This window comes from Chamaea fasciata, unplaced genomic scaffold, assembly GCF_029207755.1.
Source record: "Chamaea fasciata isolate MVZ Bird 193981 ecotype frontalis unplaced genomic scaffold, bChaFas1.0.hap1 SCAF_3, whole genome shotgun sequence".
Lineage (NCBI taxonomy): Eukaryota > Metazoa > Chordata > Aves > Passeriformes > Sylviidae > Chamaea > Chamaea fasciata.
Genome location: NW_027094088.1, coordinates 11,447,961 through 11,467,626, shown reverse-complemented (window position 1 = coordinate 11,467,626; position 19,666 = coordinate 11,447,961). Strand labels below are relative to the sequence as shown.

The 19,666-nt window shown below is 47.8% G+C and overlaps 1 protein-coding gene across 6 annotated transcripts in view; it reads right to left on the bottom strand.

The window, feature by feature from the left end:
• Positions 1-2,534: 2,534 nt before the first annotated feature.
• RALGAPA2 (Ral GTPase activating protein catalytic subunit alpha 2) overlaps positions 2,535-19,666 on the bottom strand; it is a 94,824-nt gene continuing 77,692 nt past the window's right edge. For 2 of the 6 annotated variants that reach the window (XM_066178005.1, XM_066178007.1), the window contains 2 exons: positions 15,585-15,706; positions 2,535-4,254 (listed from right to left, as the gene is read on the bottom strand). In XM_066178005.1, the coding sequence (XP_066034102.1) occupies positions 4,067-4,254; positions 15,585-15,706 (310 nt within the window). In that variant the 3' untranslated portion in view covers positions 2,535-4,066. Of the gene's footprint in view, positions 4,255-6,936; positions 6,993-8,045; positions 8,083-15,584; positions 15,707-19,666 lie in introns of all 6 variants that reach the window. The other 4 variants (XM_066178008.1, XR_010719902.1, XM_066178009.1 and 1 more) reach the window with 4 other exon arrangements.

The window sequence follows — 19,666 nt, the reverse complement described above, 5'->3', positions numbered from 1 at the left end:
TGTAAAAAATATATTCATTTTATAGCAGTATATTCTATATAGATGATCTATATAAGTAGACTTCAGAATATGTAGGTAGTGTATAGTATATTACATGTATTATATCAAAGCATATTATATTATACAATGGATACTAATATGTCTGTTATATATTGCCACTTAGACAACGCATATTAAATACATTATCTACAGTACATAATATCATATATGCATTACACATAATTACTGATACATTACCAATGTTGATTTAGTGAAACACTCTTTTCTGACAGGAGCTTTTGCTAGCTCTGCAGCCAGGATTTGTATGCTATGGAGGACAGAGTGTAGGTTCTTGTATGTGTGCACACCTGGCAAATCCACTATACATACATGTCATACATGGTCTGAAATACTGTTGTTGTATCTATACAGTGCATTGAACATTCCATGATGCACATCATGCATGTGCAAATATTACATTCATTATATCATGCTATACAGAATTCATACATTGCTGATATGATTTATATAAAGGTATACTGCATATATTTGCATACAGTATGACAGCAAAGTAATGTTATAATTTATGTCATGATATGTACATATAGCTAAAGTATATACCAGGGATGTGTGCATATGTAGATATCCATGTATAATGTAAAGGTAATATGTTGTATTTATGTAACCTATAACCAATTTTTTGGAAAAAATTATTACCTTTATGGTCAGTATTTAATATTCAAAACCAGGCATTAATAAGATAAAATATATAGCGCATATATGATATAATACATTGTATAATATATAATGCATATCACATTATATACCTTGTATTATACCTATATTATAGATCACAGATTGCATATATTTTCCTTAATGTAATAATACATACACATTGTATCTGTGTGTATTAATACCTATAACATATGTTCTAGCTAATAGAAACATAGACATGCATAACATCACATATTGGATATATAATTTGAAATACTGTAGCATATAATATATAGAACATAGGATGAGATCTCTAATATATTTTCTATAGTTACAGAGAGCATAGGTGTAGGAATAAGATAATACCTATACAAATGTTTGTAAAAAATGTTAGGCATCTTTCTAAAGCTGAAGGAAGGTATAATTAGTGGGGACAGTGGGAGAAAATTCTTGGCTGTGAGGGTGGGGAGGCCCTGGCACAGGTTTCCAGAGAAGCTGTGACTGCCCCATCCCTGGAAGTGTTCCAAGGCAGGTTGGATGGGGCTTGAAGCAACGTGGGATAGTGGAAGGTGTTCCTGCCCATGGCAAGGGTGGAATGAGACAAGCTTTAAGTTCCTTTCCAACACAATCCATTCTGGAACTCCATGGAAAGTATAAACTTGTCTATATATTATTTAATTTAGTAAATTAATTTTAATGCCATTTTTGTGCTTGCTGCCATAAGTGCAGGGCTGGGGGTGCTGTGGGCCCACATTCCTGCCCCATGCTGGGCTGGCTCTGCCAGTGCTGCTGCAGCCCCTTGGCTGGGGCTGTCTCCCACCTGGTGGGGCCCCAGTGCCCTTGGTCCCCGCAGGTGCCCCCAGCCCCATGGATGCTGGTGCCAGGCTGAGCCAGGCCCTCAGCTGTGTGGAAGCTGCGTGCCCTCTGGCCAGAGTTTGCCCTGTGCCCACCTGCTGCCAGGGTGAGTAGCACTGCTGGGCAGAGTGCTGCCAGCACAGTCCCTGAGCAGTGACCCCTGGCCCGCAGAGCAGGTGGCCCAACCCTGCTCTCCACCCACATGAGGCTGGTGGTGCTGGGCCTGGGGCAGGGATCCTCCTTGGGGAAGGGAGGTGAAAGCTGGATTCCCAACAGCTCATTAATGCACATTTACTTCTGCAAAGGGAGCTTTATCTGGAGCTAGCAGAATAACTCTCCATTTCTGGTTAGAGCACCTGAAAGCAATTTATGAGAGGACTTTGCTGTGGCTCTTCAGCAAAGGAAGAGACATTTCCTTTGTCTTTTCAGACATCATTATGGCTGAGTGCAGCCCCCTGCCTTTGCTTAAGGAATGTCTCTGTAGAGGAGAAAGTCACCATTAAAAACCTCTTATTTTTAATACTGATGTGGGTGGGTGGGCCATGAGGCATTGTGGGGAAGCAGGTTATGGACAGTGGCTTCTGGGGGTCCCAAAGGTCTGTCAGTATGCTTGGTGCCATGGGCAGGGCCAGGCTGGCAGGAGGTGCCACCCTGCAGGGTGTCAAAGGACACTGCTGCCATGTGGGGCCCGCGGGGCACGACTGTAGGTGCCCCCATGTAGTCACAGCATGGTGTGAACTCCTCAAGAGAACTCCAGTCTGGGAACACCGCTGCCTGCGCTGCACTCGGCGGCTGTTCCTGCAGCCTCAACCCCAGCAGAGAGGGACAGAACCCGCATCCAGCAGGGACTGTCCCTGTCCCTTGTGAGCCGCCCCTGCACACCCACAGCACCCGCAGCACCTGGGCCTAGCAGCACCACCAGCGTCACCGGAGTTCCAGCCCCGGCACCTCCCACCCGCTACCACACAAACCACACAGGTACTGCCTTTTATTGCTCTGGGGAGAAATTTTATTGGGAACAAAGATTTATTCATTTTGTGAGGCTTTGTCATCCAGTTCAGGGTGCAAAACCACAGAGAGTTTATACAAATAGTTTTTTGACATCAGGAAAACATGATTTTCATTGATGTCTTAATTCTTCCCTGAATTAGAGGTACATATTGCTCTAAGGAGAGAGAGCTCCTTACTCAGAAGGATGCCTTTGAAATTGTTTCAGACCAGCTACTGGATAACTAAGTGCCAGACAGCATTGCCTATCCAGCCCTGAATGCAAAATAAATTAAAATACATGTTTTATTTTCTAGGTTCCTTCACTGACAGAAAATCAATAGAAAACAAAACTGAACTGTGAGGCAGAAAATCAAACCAGTTGTCCAAGCCCTCAGTGACAGAGGCTCCTTCTTGCAGCTGCACCAGGGAATTCCTATCAGGCACCCGGGCTGAGCTGTTGCCCCTCAGCCCCTCGGGCACAGAGCGCATGCCAGAGCCCAAGGGCCGCCTCTGCCTTGCCATCACTGGCTATGGCTGGAATGTGCCCCACAGGCACAGGGTGGCCCCTGGCAAGGTGGTGGCACTTGGACAGATGGCTGGCCATAACACCAAGTATAAGTGCAAAAACAAATGGGGACCCTACAGGGCATTTCCCAAACAATGCAATCCCTTCACATAAAGTAACTCCCATTCTGTTGGGAGGTATGTATGTGTGTGCACCCAGGAGCAACCAAGCAGTGGCAGGACAAGGGCTCTGTGGATCGGATCTCAGATTTCTGTTGCTTTAAAATACCCAGGATTCAACTATAAAAATTTTCACCCCACAACCTATGACACATGTAGACCAAAACACATCAGCTACTGCCAACACAAGTTCTGCTCACTACAGCAGGTAGCAGGAGGACACCCTAAGTCTTCAGAAGCCTTCAGCTGTGTTGTCCTCTGGCAAGAGGCAGGTCACAGCCTGCTGGAAGAAGGTGAGGGGGTTAGTCAGTTCTTCACACCGTGTTGGGAAAGAGTCATGGCAGGAGTGTGGCTTTTGATCTTCTAAAAGGTATTTACTTATTTCTGTTTCTCTAGGGAGCAGTTCTAGTGTACAGCCATCACACAAACCACAGAACAGCCACAGTGCTCCTGGGAGTGGGACAGCACTGACCAGAGAGCTCCTCCCTCATACACCCATGCTCCAGCAGGGAATATTCACTAGGCTAGTCACAGGAAAACCTCTCTTCAGAAGAAATTCCCTAATGCACAAGTAAGTGCTGCCTGGAATGACTAAAGCGATGCTCTAAGGGTACATTAAACAACAGGTTTCAGTGCTGGTTCACGATCTCTGGCTGCGGCACCTGTGCCCAGGGCCTTGGGGCCCTTGCTCACCTGGTGCCAGTGCAGTGGTGATGGTGACACAGGTGACATCCAATCCCCAGCCATGTTTGTCCAGACTGGGGAAAGGCCATTTCACAGAGCAAACTCCTTGCCCAGCCCCTTCAAGACATGTTCACCCAGAACTGCCCATTCTGATCTGTGCTCAGGTGCTGTGGGCTGCCCTGGCCGCAGCTCTGTGCTCCAGGGCCTCAGGTGGACACCTGGCAGAGCGGCGGAGTTTCCCAGAGACCCTGCTCCTGGAGGCACGTGGCAGTGTGGGCGAGGGTGGCTCCGCCAGCTCGATGCAAGTGGTGTCAGTGAGGTCAGCGCTTACACTTGTGGTGAGGCAACCTGGAAAAGAGAGCAGGGAGGGAAAACCCAGGTCAGGACAAAACAGCCTGTGTCCTCAGAATATCCACATGGCACAGCACAGCCCCTCCCCTCACCCCTTCCCAGCCTCTCCTGGGGATCACTCAAATGAACTTGACCTCCAGAGAAGGAATTTGCTCCAGGCAGCTGGAGAACTGCCATACTGCACTTCTCAGAGAAATCAGAGATTTCTCTTTCCCAGCTCCCAGAAGTGAGGAGCAGTGAGGCCATGAGTGTCCAGGTGAGCACTGAGTCCCCCAGCATCAACCCCTTTTGGTCTGCACAACCCCTGCAGCCCCTGATGGCTCTCAGGGCCCCAACAGCCCCATGGGAGGGAGGCAGGAAGCTCCCATCCTGCTCACTTGAAGCTCCAACATAAAATAATTCTGTGTGAGTGATCCAAAACTGTTTTTTACTGTGTGTCATTAAACTGCTCTTGTGTATTTGGCCTGCTACAGAGAACTGGAAATGAGCATTCCCAGCATGAGGGCTGGCACAGAACTCTCCCTGGAAGGTGCCTTAACCTCTGGAAAAATCCTAAAGAATCACAATTTCTTCCACTACATAACAGCTACCCTTGTTACTGGTGGCTTATGGTCACCACTGGGGAAGGGTCTTGGGGAGCTGTGGGTATGGGGGGTTATGCTTTGTTTTTGAGTGGAGTCACCTGTTGGTTATTCCCCAGAGGCCAGGCCTGCCCAGGCTGGCTGAGGAGGAACAGGTGAGCACATGGTCATTAAATGAGACACTAATGACCAAAACCAGGTACAGCTGCTGTGAGGGACATGCCCTGCCCTGCTCTTGAAGGCTGGACCTGTCCCAAGGCATTTTCCAGGGGGAAGAGTGTTTCATCAGCTCCTTCAGGAAACAGTATTTTTAAACCATGTTGCAATTCTCACCCTAAGTGTAAACATAAGTTTTTTGTTAGAGGTAGAACTGAGGAACAGCCTCACAGCCAGGTAGCAATAGCACAGGGATGTTCTGAACCCTCTAAAAGGCTGGCACTGGTGGCACCACCTCTGAACCTGCTGAGGGACTGGTTGTGTTTTGCAGCACAGGCCTACTTCTAGTGCAACAACTGACTCCACTTTCAGCTGTGCCTGGCCGGGCCACAGCTCTTCAATCCTCCCTTCACTCTCCTAGCCCAGTTAAATCTCAAACATGCGCAAAATGCCCCAAAGCACAGCCAGGGCCTTGGCTGAAGCAGCCCATGGCTGAGCTGGCCCTCAGGCACAGGTGAGCAGGGCACTGTCCTTTCAGGACAGGTGGGGACATGGCCATGGGTCAGTGTGGTAGCAGGATGAGCCCTCAGCTGTTGTCTGAGGACAAAGACTCACCCTGGCTCTTAGTTGCACTTCCAAGGTGAGGTGTAACCTGTGCTCCTGCTTGAGCAGCTCTGGGTGTTTGAGTGACTGAAGGCAAGAGTGGAACACAGCAGTACAGCCCCAAGTGTGAACCCCCTCAGCCTGCCTGCAGCCCTGCGTTTGCATCTCAAAGACACCCCTTACTAACCAGATTGGTTCTTTGAGAAAACTGACTGAGGACAAATAGCATGTTTTAAAAAGGTGGAAAGTGCGACAGCATGTAAAGGCATTTTCTGTGAAAGATGCAGAGCTGTCAACTTTGGATTAAAACAAAACCTGTGGTGCTATTGGCTGGGGAAAAGAGAGTGGGTGGGGGAGGGAAGGGCTGCGAAGGAGGTGTTGTGCTTGGCATTCCTGCAGTGAGGCACAATGGCAGATGGTCAAAATAATAGTTTTCTCCAAATGGACAAGCTGAAACAGCTTAGAAGTAAAAAATAATTACCAGGCGTGTATTGCAGGAGGCATTACTGCGTGTGGATCGTGGGGGCATTGCCACATCCACGGATTGCAGGAGACATTACCATGTACAGGAGGCGTTACTGTACACAGCTCACAGGCATCATTACCGGATGTGTGAGGCACTACCACATGCAGATTGTGGGAACCATTACCATGTATGGGCAACTTTACCATATGCAGATCGCAGGAATCCTCTACCAGACACATACAGGAGGCATTACCATATGTGGATCACAGGAACCATTACCAAGCACATACAGGGCAACAGTGCATGCATATCGCTGGAACCATTACCATGGCAGGGTGACTTTACAGTACATGGATCGCTGGAATCATTGCGAAGGACGGGAGGCTTTACCATATGCGGATCACAGGAATCACGACTGGGCACATACAGGAGTTTTCACAGTACACGGATCACAAGAGGCGCTACCACATACGGGTGGCATAACCATATGCGGATTGTGGGAACCATTACTACATACGGGGGGGGGGGGGGGGATTACCATATGCGGATCATGGGAGGCTTTCCCAGTCATGTATTGCGGGACTCATCACCACATATGGGAAGCATTAACATATGTGGATTGTGGGTAGCATTACCTGGCACATACAGGGAGCATTACCATAAGCGGATCACTGAGGGCATTAATGAACACGGATCATGGGAATCGTGGCACACAGGAAGCTTTATCGCACATGGATCACAGGAACCATCACCGCATATGGGAGGCGTTAATGTATGCAGATCACAGGAGGCATTATCTGGCACATACAGCAGTTTTTTACCATACACAGATAATGGGTGGCATTACTGCATGCAGATCGCAGTAACCATTACCCTGTACAGGAGGCATTATGGATGCGGATCATGGGAATCCTTACCAGGAATCATTACTGCACACGGTGGCAGAGGAGAGAGAGGGGTGGCTTTACAACACACAAATCATGGGCAGCATTAACGTACACAGATCGCGGGGGCACTGCCATATGCCAATTGTGGGAATCATTACTACATACACGAGACATAAGCGCATGCAGATTGCAGGAATCATTGCTAAGGATGGAAGGCTTTACAGCATGCAGATTGAGGAGATGTCACCATACACAAATCACCGGAATCATTACCACATGCGGGAGGCTTTGCCATGCACAGATCGCAGAAGGCATAACCTGGCACATACAGGAGTTTTTACTGTCCATGGATTGCCAGAATCATTACCTGGCACAATACGGGGGGCTTAACCATACACGGATCATGGAAATCATTACCACATATGGGAGTCTTTACTGCACACAGATTATGGGAGTCATTACCCACAGCACGTACAGGAGTTTTTACTGTACACAGATTGCGGGAGGCATTACCGCACACAGATTGTGGGAAGTATATACTGGGCATACACAGGGGGCATTACTGCATGTGGATCACAGGAGGCATTACCAGGCACATTTGGGAGGCTTTACCCTAACAGGATTGCAGGAATCATGACCGGGCATGTGTGGGAGTTTTCACCATACATGGATTGCAGGAGGAATTACCTGGCATGTACATGAGGCTTTACTGTATGCAGATCGTGGGAATCGATACTGTGCATGTAAGGCATTACTGTACGTGGACTGTAGGATGCATTACTGTGTATGGGAGGCATTACTGCATTGTTTGCAAGAGGCAGAACCACATGCAGAGCGCAGGAGGCACGTGCAGAGCGTGAGAGGCAAAACCACATGCAGAGCAGAGGAGGCAGAACCACATGTGGAGTATGGGAGGCACGAGGCACATGCGGACCATGGGAGGCAGAGCAGAGGAGGCGTGAGGCAAACATGGAGCACAGGAGGTAGAGCTGAACATGGAGCAGAAGCAGCAAGGGAGGAGGAGGGGAAGGAGAGCTGTTAGTGATGAACCGCAGCAGCAGCAGCAAAGGGGCCTGCAGGAAGCATTGCTCTTACCTGTGGCCGTTACTGTACTGAGAGCATTAACACTAATCTAAAGGGAGAGAACAAAACCATGTCAGTGCAGGACCAAAGGGGGGGAACAAAGCCATGTCAGTGCAGGACCAGCACCCTGTGACTGCTGCACTTGCACCAACCTGACATAGCACACCCTGCTAAAGGTGGGAAGGGGAGCTCCCCTCAGGGATCTGCAGAAACACAGACCCGGGCTCTTCCTTCTGGGGTCTGAGGACTGAAACAAACAACGGAGGGAATGTTTACAGAAACTGGAATGAATATTCATTGTGCTTCATCTTGTGCCAAACCCGCCGCTGTGGGATAGTGGCATGCAGTTGCTTCACGCTTCAGCTCCATGTCCAGTACTGTTGCTGGTCACACCATTTCAAACTGGCTAAAATTTGACACTTCATGGAGACCTAAACCTCTGTGACACAATAGCCAGGTTAAAACTCCTGGAAGTGAGCAGCGTAGCAATCCTGGTGCCACAAATATTTCCCAGAGGAGGAAGTCCTTGAGTGCATAAAACCTGTCACACACCTGCACTCAGATACTCAGATGAGACATACACACACACACACACTTGGAGGGCCTCTCACAGGTGAGGCTGCTTAGAGAGCATTAAGCTTTTGAAACACATTTATTGCAGGAGGGATTAAAAACAATTAAAATATAGATGAAAGCACTTTAAATGCAGGGTTACCTTGCAGGAAGCCAGAGAGAGATGGTGTATTCCATCTTAAATCCAGTCCACAGAACAAACCTCATTTCTTCCTCAGGGCATGTGCTCTAGGAATGGCCTCTTACCCACTGCTCATGAAGCAGCTGAACACCCTTGAAAGCAAGGGTGGGTAAGACCACGACCTGTAAGGATCCTGAAAATTGGTACTTGAGAAGAACCAGTAAGTTTCCACATGGACTGTGACCTGTTCTAGCCCCCCATTAACCTTTCAGCCTGGACAAGTCTGTGGAAATCTTTGTTTTCTTTTCTAGTAAATGCAAAGGTAATAAAATTCCAGACAGAATCATTGAGTAAATCTGCTTCAAACTTCCAAAGACAGGTTCCATGTACACTGTAAGCAGCATTCTGAGCCTGTGTGGAAGAATCCGTGGATAACTGAAGCTGGGTTAGTCAAAGCCACACACGTCCTGCAGTGCCCTGGAAAGCTGTGACACAGTAAAGAGAATCTGACATTACAGATAAACTGGGGCAGAACCGACCCTAAAACAGCACCCACAGCTCCCAGCTCAGGTAGGAGTGCCTGGCACCATGGTTTGAGGGCCTCAGAAATAAGCCTGAAATGTACACATTGAAGTTTAATTACTCACAAGTTGGAGCAGCTGCTGATTAGTTCTGCAAGGCTCAGCCAGGGGGACCCCACTAAGTGCTGGGGGTTATGTGGGTGTCACAGGTAGGGCAGCCTGAGCCCTCTGCACGAGGCCATAGGACGGCCCTGCCACAGTTCTGCTCCACCTGTGCTCCAGGTCTCTGCCGAAGCCTCAGTGCAGAGGGAAAATGCAAAGAGGCCACATCACCTGGTGCCTTCCCTGAGCTGACAGCTCGAGCAGCTGGAGCTGTTACCCGGCGGAAGAGATGGTCCAGTCCCTCAAGCTCCTATTTTCGCCCATCCCAGCATTGATTACTTGGATAAGCCGTCCCTCACCACCTCCTCTCCCAGACAGCATAGCTGGGGGAGCACCCTCTCAGCCAGTCAAATACATGCAAAAGCCACGGGGCTGATGTGGTTCTCACCCCCTCCACTGTTGGAGAGCCTGACGGGAACACCAGGCTTGAGGGGGAAGCAGTCCCAGCACCTGCCCAGCCTCAGGGGACAAATTCAGACTGTCCACCCTCAGCGGTGGCAAAAGGGACAGCCCCAACACACTGCGCAGGTGGCCACTTCCTTAAGGCTCTGCAGGGATCTGGACCCTCCAGAGCCAGGCCTGGGCATACACCTGCATCAGCCTGTTCAGCCACAGAAGCTGACGGGGTACAGAGCTGCTGCCCCCAACTTTGTGGTACTTGTCACCCTGCCCTGCTTAATGCCAGACCATTCCTGACCTTCATGGGGACACTCAGGCAGCAGCCCTGCCAAACGGGCAGGAAAGCTATGGGCAGAGCACTGATAATCACACCGGCAAGGAGCAGCTCCCATATCTGCTAGTACCACTGCAGGAACTCCTTAAGGGCAGCCCTGCTGTGCAGGCTCCAGTCTGCCATGGATGAGGAACCAACTGGATTAAACAGACAGGGAAGCCACACAGGTCCCTGTGCCTCATCCTGAACAATCTTCACAGGGAAGGAGGGAGGAAGCCCATGAGTCCTGCCTCCTGTGGTAACTGTCCTGGCTCCTCTGCTCCACTTCCCTCAGCTTTTGCTCTTTGTTCACTGCCTGGACAACCTGCACCACCATGGCAGCACCAATAGCTGCACAGTGTCCCACCTCACCTGCTAAGCACCATGCCCAGCAGACCTCACACAGGTTCCATGCCAGCAATAATTCCCTGTCTTACAAGTAAGCAGGAGAGTCAGCAATTTCCTAAACCCCATATATTAGAAACAAATCACTCAGTTTCAGGCAACACTGACAAGGATCAAACAAGGATCAAACCCAACCCTTGGCACACACTGCACATGTTCCAATACAGTGGCACAGCTACTCAGTTTCAGATGTGTATGTTTTTAACATTACCAGAAAAATAGGCAAAAATACTATACTGAACCTGGACACAGATCTGTCAAAACACCCTACAGAGCTTCAAGGAAAAAAACAAAAGGATAAAACTCCCAAAGTAGTATAAAACCCCCCAAAAAACCAAACCAAAGCAAAAGGAATCATTGGCTCAATTACTGTTACAAAAAGCATCAGTCCTGTTTAAAACAAGAATTACTTCGGATTTGGTTTTGTTTCTGTCAAAAATATATTTTAAACCTGCATGTCCTATTCAAATAATCCTTTTGCTTTAAAGTGGGAAAGAAAAAGCTCAGCACTGAACAAAAAGTGGTTTAAAATAAACCAGATCTTGTTCGCTGTACATTTAAATATTTTCTACAAGAACTTCACGCGTGTAAAAGGTCCAGAGACAAAAGAAAAGCATGTGTCACCTTTGCAACAGAAAGGCTGTAAAATCTCGGTTTTATGTGAATCAGCAGGCACAGCTCCCTAGGCTTTAAAACCAGGGAATGCTAAAAACCTCAACAGTTCCTCGACTCAAGTATTGGTCCTGGGCAATGCCATAATATTCATTAAAGAATCCATTTATCAACAGATACCACATGTCCAAGTTTTTCAGCACAGTTTTTCTGATGCTCTGCTGAAAAGGATGCTTTAAAAACATTAATCTGCAATGCAAGAATCCAAGATGCTTTCTCTGCCCATTCCACACTATCCATTAGAAACTAAAAAAGCCAAGATTTACACTGTATCCTCCCTGATAACACTGAACATTGTGCTTTATTTTCCAAGTCATTAGCATGCACAAGAATGACCTCATGGTGAACAGATGCACTTGGATTTGGCAGTGATTAGATCAGTCCTCTCAGCAGTCAAGTGTGCCCAGTCCCATTAACCCCTGAGGCACCAGCGGCAGCGCTTGACTAGGGGGTTTCCTGGAAAGCAGGAACCTGCCATGGCAAGCACAAACCCCTCAGACAGAATTCTTGTGGTGGGAAAGCTATGGCTGGAGGGTTCTGGAATATCCAGCAGCCCCTTCCAATTCCCAAGGTTAACAGGGTGCTTCTGGATGCTGATCTTACACAAAAACAGTCCAGAGTCCCAACGAACCTTCATGAGCCACAGAGGCAGTTGAAGTTGGGGTGCCACTCTGCCCACTTCAGCTTCATCCATTTTTTTTAAGAACACAGAAGTATTTTGTTGAGTAACTGTTTCTGGATTTGGCTAAGGGAGCAAGAACAGCAGCTTAAAGCCTGTCCACTAAAAGGAGAGAAATCTGCAATGGAAAAGAATGGGAATAATTCAGTAGTGTCGGATTATGGAGGATCTCCTGGGCTGCCTCTCAAACCCTGCCTAATTAAAATACAGCATGTAATGCACCAGTGTAACAACAAAGGGCTGTATTCCCAGCTTTTGTTCCTAATCTGCACATCCCCTAAATGAGTTTGGAGATGGCCATTCTGCCTAGGAGGCTGCACTTTCAACACTGGTCTGTGATCCATACAGAGAGTTTAAGGCTGTGCTCCTCAAAACAGCAAAGAAGATCAACTGGACAACTTTTGTGCAGAAAATCTGGCACCTGCAAGACTGGTGACAGGGAGACTAAGCCAGGGCAGGAAAACCACATCCGACCTGAGTCTGGGGATGCATCCCCAGAGGCAGAATCAGAAAATACAAAAACATCCAGTTCCAATAATTATCTCATAGTCAGTGACATCCCAGTAACATGTTACTGAGAGCTGTGTTTGATTTCTCCCTACATTGTGGTAACTCCTGAGAACACGCTGCACTGTGATAAGCAGCACCCTGACCCTCTCTGCTGCACACATGCATTCACAACACTGACAGGATCACACCTGAGGGTCATTAAAAGAATCAGATCAGATGAGAATTAATCTTAAATTTACTTTAGCAGTTCATGCTCAGCAGAGTCAGCTATACCTGCTGGCTTGTACTGCCACCTGTGTCAGCTCCACGCATCCCACAGAATCATCAAGGCTGGAAGAGATCAACAAGTCCAGTGGCCAAACCAGCAACACCATCATCACCCTGTCCTGGGTTGTAGTATAGGATGTGCACAAAGTATTCTATCACCATCTTCATGAAATGTTGAATCCAAGTGGGGCAGTGTTTTCCCAAGCCCACTCCCTCTGGGCTATCTTCTGTTAATGGCCCATCAAATGCCTTGCTGCATGACTCAGATAACTCCCTCCAGGAGCTATCTCTGTTTAATGGGCCATCAAGGACCCCCTGCATGACTCAACATCCCATTGTGAGATGCTCCGCCCAGGGGGAGGAACAAAGCATTCTCATCTGGATATAATCTGAGATTTGGGACAGTACAAGCAGCCATTACCCACTGGATTCCCAGAGGACCAGAGCTACGAGACCTTTCTATGGGATCACTGCTTCAAGAAGACCACCTCATCTGGACTGTTTCCAACACCCTGCTCAGATTGTATTCTGATTCTGTCAGTGGTCTTTTGTATTACTGTATTTATTTTATTTTACTTTTTTTCCTTTCTTCCTATTAAATTGTATTTCTGACTTGGAGCCTCTCACTTGTTTTGCTTTCAAACCACTACACACCCCAAAATCATGTCCTGACTCCTCTTGAACACTTTCAGATATGGGGAAACCCAGTGCCTCCTTGGGTAGCCTGTACTGGTGCCTGACCACTCCCTTCAGGGAAAAGCACTTCTTTTAATTTACTGCTCCCTGGCTCCTTTTTTCTGTTTCAGAATAGAAAAATGCCCCTTGGATTCCTAGGTGGCAGACAGGTGATTCATGCAGATGCAGGACAGGTGGATCTATATGCCTGGGGCAGACCTGGTTGTGGAACAGCAGAACTGCCAGGGCTGCATCGACCCTCCCTGCCGACTGCTGAGGGGTATCTGATGGAAAACACATCCCCATGGCCTCAGTTGACACAGTCATCACTGACTAAATATGCAGGAGAATCAGCAGGTAATGTGAGGAGACTCTGCAGTGCAGATTCTGACACCAGAAGTCATGGGCAGCTGCCAGTTCATAAGTGGGAAATTAATTCTGAGGCTCAGAAGTCTGAAAATTGGGATGTGACTGGGGAAGGCTTTGCACTTAAAAACAATTAAAATAATGAAATCATACCTATGTACTCCTGATTTAACAGTGGTATGAAATCCTCAGCTACTGGGAAACACTTTAAATGTGTCTGGCATAACACAGCTTATCCTTCAGAATGTGGGGCTGGGGATGGGTCTGCCCTGTGAAACCACATCTGACACAACACCATGTGCTAAAAACAACACGAAAATGAAACAACTATGCACAGAACAAACATTTAAAACAGATCACTATATCTACATTTCTATTTGCTGATATGTCGACAGATAAACGATTCAAGTGCTAACAACCAGCCCTGGGCATGCGCCACACTCCTATTGAAATGGGTGATTTTTTTGTCTCAGACTTTTGGCAGAGTGTATAAAAGAATTTAATGCACAGCTGTTCTACTTTTTAATGTTGGAAACATTAATCAAAGCTTTAAGTTATAAGCTTTCCTAGCATTGTTTAGTATTCCAGTTCATCAGAGATCAATAGATCCATCCTCTCCAGGACTCAGAGGTGCGATTATGTAAATGGTCCCAGCTTCCTCCCCCCTCCTACCAAGTGCTTATCTCCAAAGCCTTCTGCCTGCTGCTCCTGGCCACCACTGCCCGGCCAGCACAGGCCTCTTATCTCCTCACAAAGCTCCGAGCACGTTAGGATCTGAGCCAGCACACCAGACAATGCTGCACGGCTGGTTTTATTCCTAAGTGATTTATGTGTGCAAATTTAATTTCTTCCTTCAGTGTTTCAGTTTAGATGGAAGGTATCTGCTAACAAGTTGGGCTAAAGAGAAAATAGAGCACATGTCCTGCAACATATATACAGGTTGGAAATAATTTATTCAACAATCCAAAAGAGAAGCAGGGCATGATTAGAAAGTGCCAGTGTCACCCTAGGAGTGTCAATGATGGATTAAGGAATCTTCGTTAGAGAGTCCAGCACACGGTGACCAGACACTTTCTGGATACTGGAAAAAAAAACACATTTTGGAGGCACTAGAAATGTGCATTTCAGAGCCAAAGTGGCCTTTCAGGAGAGGTTCACTTAAACTCAATCAAACCAGGTTGGCAGCGATTGTGACTGCACACTAACCTCACCCTCCACAAGGCACAATGAGGAATAAATTCCCAGAGTTTGGCACAATGCTGTCACCTCTCAGCAGGCCAGTGACTGATGAGCACTGATGTGCGCGTGCACACATACACACCACACACACCCACACCCCCATCACAAAACCCTCAGAGGCTCCAGGCCAGGTGCTGCAGGGCAGCCTGCACTGCGCTTGCCTGCATTGACGGGGTGGGATGTGCCCGCATCCCGCACACCGCTGCGATTCCCTAACAGTACCCTGTTTCTGCATTTCTTGTGCATTAATCCCTGACCCTGGTAGCTCAGCAGCATAATCCCCATTTAGCATTAGCAGCAACTTCCCCTGGGAGGAACTATTTCTGATAAGTGAGCCCTGATTCAGGTCTTGCTTTTGAACAACATATTCCCAGCTCAGCAAGAACCCAGAGTCCTGAATGAGCCTGACCCAATCACTGCGAGAAAGTTCATTAACCTCTCCAGAGTTGGCGGTTAACAGGATAGCTGAAGAAAGGAGCAGTGTGAATAGCTCTGATACAAAACAAATTATAATGAATGTCATAATTCCTTTTGATATTCATTAGTTGATTCAGGGGAAGAATAGCGTTCTTAAATTTGCAAGCATTTATCTACAAAATACAGGTGTACATCTGCTGCTCAAGTCCTTCTTTAACGTGCAGAGACTCACCAGTTCCACCAAGAGAGTAGCTGGGAGAGGGAGAGAAGACCTGAGCGGCAAAATCCTCAAACGTCATCACTTCTTTGTGGTTCTGGATGATGGCTTCGAGGTACAGAGCTCTCTCCTCGTAGCTGCAATGCCCCATTAAGGAAAGGTGTGTGCAGAACTCAAGGCTGTCCCACGGCATCCCCAGTCACCAGCACCACCTCCACACTGACTGGGCTGGAGTGGGCAAGGAACAAGACCAGAACTGCCCAATGGTTCTGAATGGGAGCAAAAAGGAGGGGATACGTTCAGGGCTGGAAATTCAGGGTAACACCTTCTGAGCTTCCTGACTGAGAAGCTGTGACCTACGAGCTGCCGAGCACAGGAGCAAAGCCCCAGATCAAAACCCACTATCACAAACAGGCTGTGGCACTATGGGAAACTCCTGGCACACAATATTCCTGTTCCAATAGCCAGAAAGTAACCAGATTGGAGAAAAAAAGTTACAGGACAGAGGGATACAACCCCCACTTCATTTGATCATGGTACTTCTTAGAACAAATTAAGCACAATAAACCAATTCCAAAAGTATGACAGTTATATTTAAGGCAGGTGCTATAAGCTGCAACCTTATGTATATCAAATAAATCATGCACAGTGGACAAACCCAGCCCACAACTTGCATGCATTATGGCCTGAATAATGCAGGCAACAAAGCGAGCTAACATTGAGACTATTGCCTTTTAATTAAAACTCGGCAACCTGGAACACACAGCATTCAAATGTGTAATCAAAAACCAGTCACCAATAAAACTTACAAGCGTAACAAGCTGAAGCAACTTTCCAGCTGTCTTAATAGGACCCCTGCTTGCGGCAGCCTTTCACAGTGGAGAAAGCAAATCTTCCCCTTTTGTGTGCAGCTTCTGTCTGCTCAGAAGGTGAATATACACTTCCAATAACAGGATAACGCCTGGGACAAACCTACAATGGGCTGGAGAGCCTCACGTATGACTTTATGAATTAGGGCTTGCAGGAGCCAGAATGACATCTCATTCTCCGTTTCCTCAGTGAAAACAAAAGTTTTCAGCGCCTCATTGTGTTTCTATTACTGGGAAATGCACTCGAGCTCTGCAAAGCTGTTTGGTGGGAGCAAAGGCCAAGCTGAATTTAGAAATTAGGAGCAGGAGAATAACACTAGTGGCAGCAGAATGCAGGTGAGAGTATTTAGAATTGAAAAGCATTACTAATTAATATTGAAGTGCCATTTGTGACTTGCAGTACATTAACAAAACCACTCTGAAACACTATTAAAAAAAAAATCAGAGAAAAGCAGTGCTTAAAACCAGGAGACGATGGTCTAGTGTTGACCTCGAAGGGAATAAGCAAAGTATGTCTTCATTGCACATGAGTTCCTGCAGGCGTGGTAGCAACAAAGGGAAGAGAAAGAAAGGAAAATTTTGCGTTTAACGCTCGTAGAGAACGATTGATACGTGATAAATCTTCTTATAAACTTCCCCTGGAAGCCTGAAGAAAGAAAATTAATAGCCAGCATTTCAGTGTTTGCACCTGCTGACAGCGTTATTTGCTCAGTTTTCCTGCCTTGCCGGAAAGCTCGGGAGAACCGCATTCCTGACAGCGCCAGCACCAGCCCGCGGCGTGCGGGGCTGCCTCCCCTTTGTGGGCTGAACTCCTGATGACTCTTGTTAATGAATAGGCTGCCAAACTTCCTCGGAGGGGAGGCACACGCCTGGGCCCAATTCTAAAGGGACTGACGGATGCCATTCACTGCTCATTATGGAGATGCTGATTCCTCGGCGCTCGGGCTGTTGCCAGGGCCGTGCGGAGCGTGCTGCCGGGCGAGCGCCGGCCGGGGCTGCGCGCCCGTCTGGCAGCAGCCACTCCGACACGGAGCTGGCACGTGCTGCCGCAGCGGGAGCGGACCCGGGCGTGACAAATTGCTGAAAGGGCTCAGCGACACCGGGGGCTGGCGACCACCTGAGCCTGAGGGCTGGCCGGCAGCACTCGATTCATCGCCCAGCCCCGGCCGGGGCTGCTCGTGGGCTTCCAATCAGGCCGGGGGGACAAGAAAAGGCTTTTCATGCTCTGCCTGATAATGCCCTGCTGGGTCCCGAACGGCTCTGCACATCTCACACAGCAGCACACCCGAGCACCGCACAGGGCTGCCCGCTTCAATAAATGCTGCATAGAAACGCTACCCAGGTTTGCTCTACACCCAGTAAAATACTATTGATGAGCTGCAGGATGCTGCTCATCACACAAAAGACTGGGAAAAACCGCCCAGACAAACAGCTGAGCAGCTACAGGAGAGGCAGCTGAGGAAGAACACTCCAAGATCTGGAGAGCCCTGCAGATCCAGCAGCGCTTTGGAGGCATAGAAGGAAGACCCCAGCTCAACACATCTCCTGCACGCTGAAAAGCCAAAAGCAGCAGATGCAGATATACCCCCAACACAGTGAGGCCTAGTACTGCACACCCCAGCTCCACTCACCAACCGCCTTGGCTTGGCATTCCCTGTGCCCTCCTGGGCTCCCTGGAGCAGCGGGAGCACAGCAGCTCCCTCCATACAGGCAGTGAGTGGGCTGCCTGTGCTCGCTTGTACTCACAGCTTAATCAAAAGAGAATTAAGTGACTGCAGCAAAGTGAAATTAAACTCTCTGCTATCTCTGTCTCAGTACATGTGCACATTTAGGAGAACAGTTGGGATTCATTAAAAAAGGAAAAGTCAACTAAAATTTTACTGAAGTTTAGGAATTTGAATGTGGAGGCATAATGAACAAGCTATAAAAAAACCCTCCGAAAAACACCTCTGTCCTGTTAAAAAAAGCATCACGAGATTTCCTATGTATGCCCTGTAGGAACGCGTCTGTCCCGAAAATCCCTGGAGCAATACTGCTGTAAGAGCTGCCCCATAGAAACATGCTGTGCCTTCAGCCTAAGATCCAACCTCGAAATATCACTGAGTTACAAACACTAGAACCTCACACTGAACCTTTGTGTCACGGCTCTCCTGTGAGTTTTGGGCAGAGCCCACCTGACACCAAGGTGCCCCCAACACCAAGCAGAATTTAGATCAAGTGCCACATAAACTACTGGTTTAAAAAGGCAACCACTGATCAGCAACCCCCTAGCTCTGAGCAGAGCTGGGAGGGAGCCCCGAGTGCCTGGTTGGCTTTCCTAGAGCAGCCTCAGGGCTAGAATGTTGCAGGGAACACACAAATCCACTGCTGCAGCAGGCCTGGCTTTGAGCTTGAACCCTACCCTGGCGGAAAGCTGGACAGCTGGCTGCCCTGATTAACTAAGCTCAGAGACGCCCCAAGCCCTCAGTTATCTGTGGGCTTGGGGTGTCCCCTGAGATCTGCAGATAAATGGAGTTATACCAGACCCTCCAAGGAGCTGATCAAAAGCCCCTCTTTTAATATGTACAGCAATTTGACCCACTCCTCCATGGCTGCATTATTTTACATTTTGCTTCTGCCAAGGCAAAACTCCAGAGCAAAATGTTTTAGATGGACCCAAACAGGTTTGGGTTTTTTTCATTTTATATGAAATAATGACATTGAGAGCCATGACAAGGTATGAATTATGATCATGAATATATAAAAAACTGTGGGAGAGCAGGAATTCAGGTCCTATTTGAATACAGCAATCAAATCTCAATATTTGAATATTATGATGCTTCTAGTAGCATTTTATCAGCATACCAATTATTTTAACATTTCAACTACACAATGAAGGCTGTTTAAAAAAACCCCCAACACATTAAAATGTGAACATCAGTTATTTGCAATAAACCACAACATCTTATCGCAGCAGCAGGATGACCTGCAAAGTGAAACACATAGGACGTCCTTTCAGATGGAGGATGCAAAAGAAGACAGAAGGCAGAAGCCTTTGAAAATTCACCAGAGAGGCAGGTACCACCCAGCACTCAGCTCTCACACACTAGCATCACTTCTACGTTTAACCTCTACAACACAGAGCTAGTTTCAGACACACAGTTTAAAACATAATGACCCTGAAAACCCTTCAAAGTCCTCATAATCTGGGTTCTGCAAGTGACCTGAGCCACGCCAAGGTCAGGATCT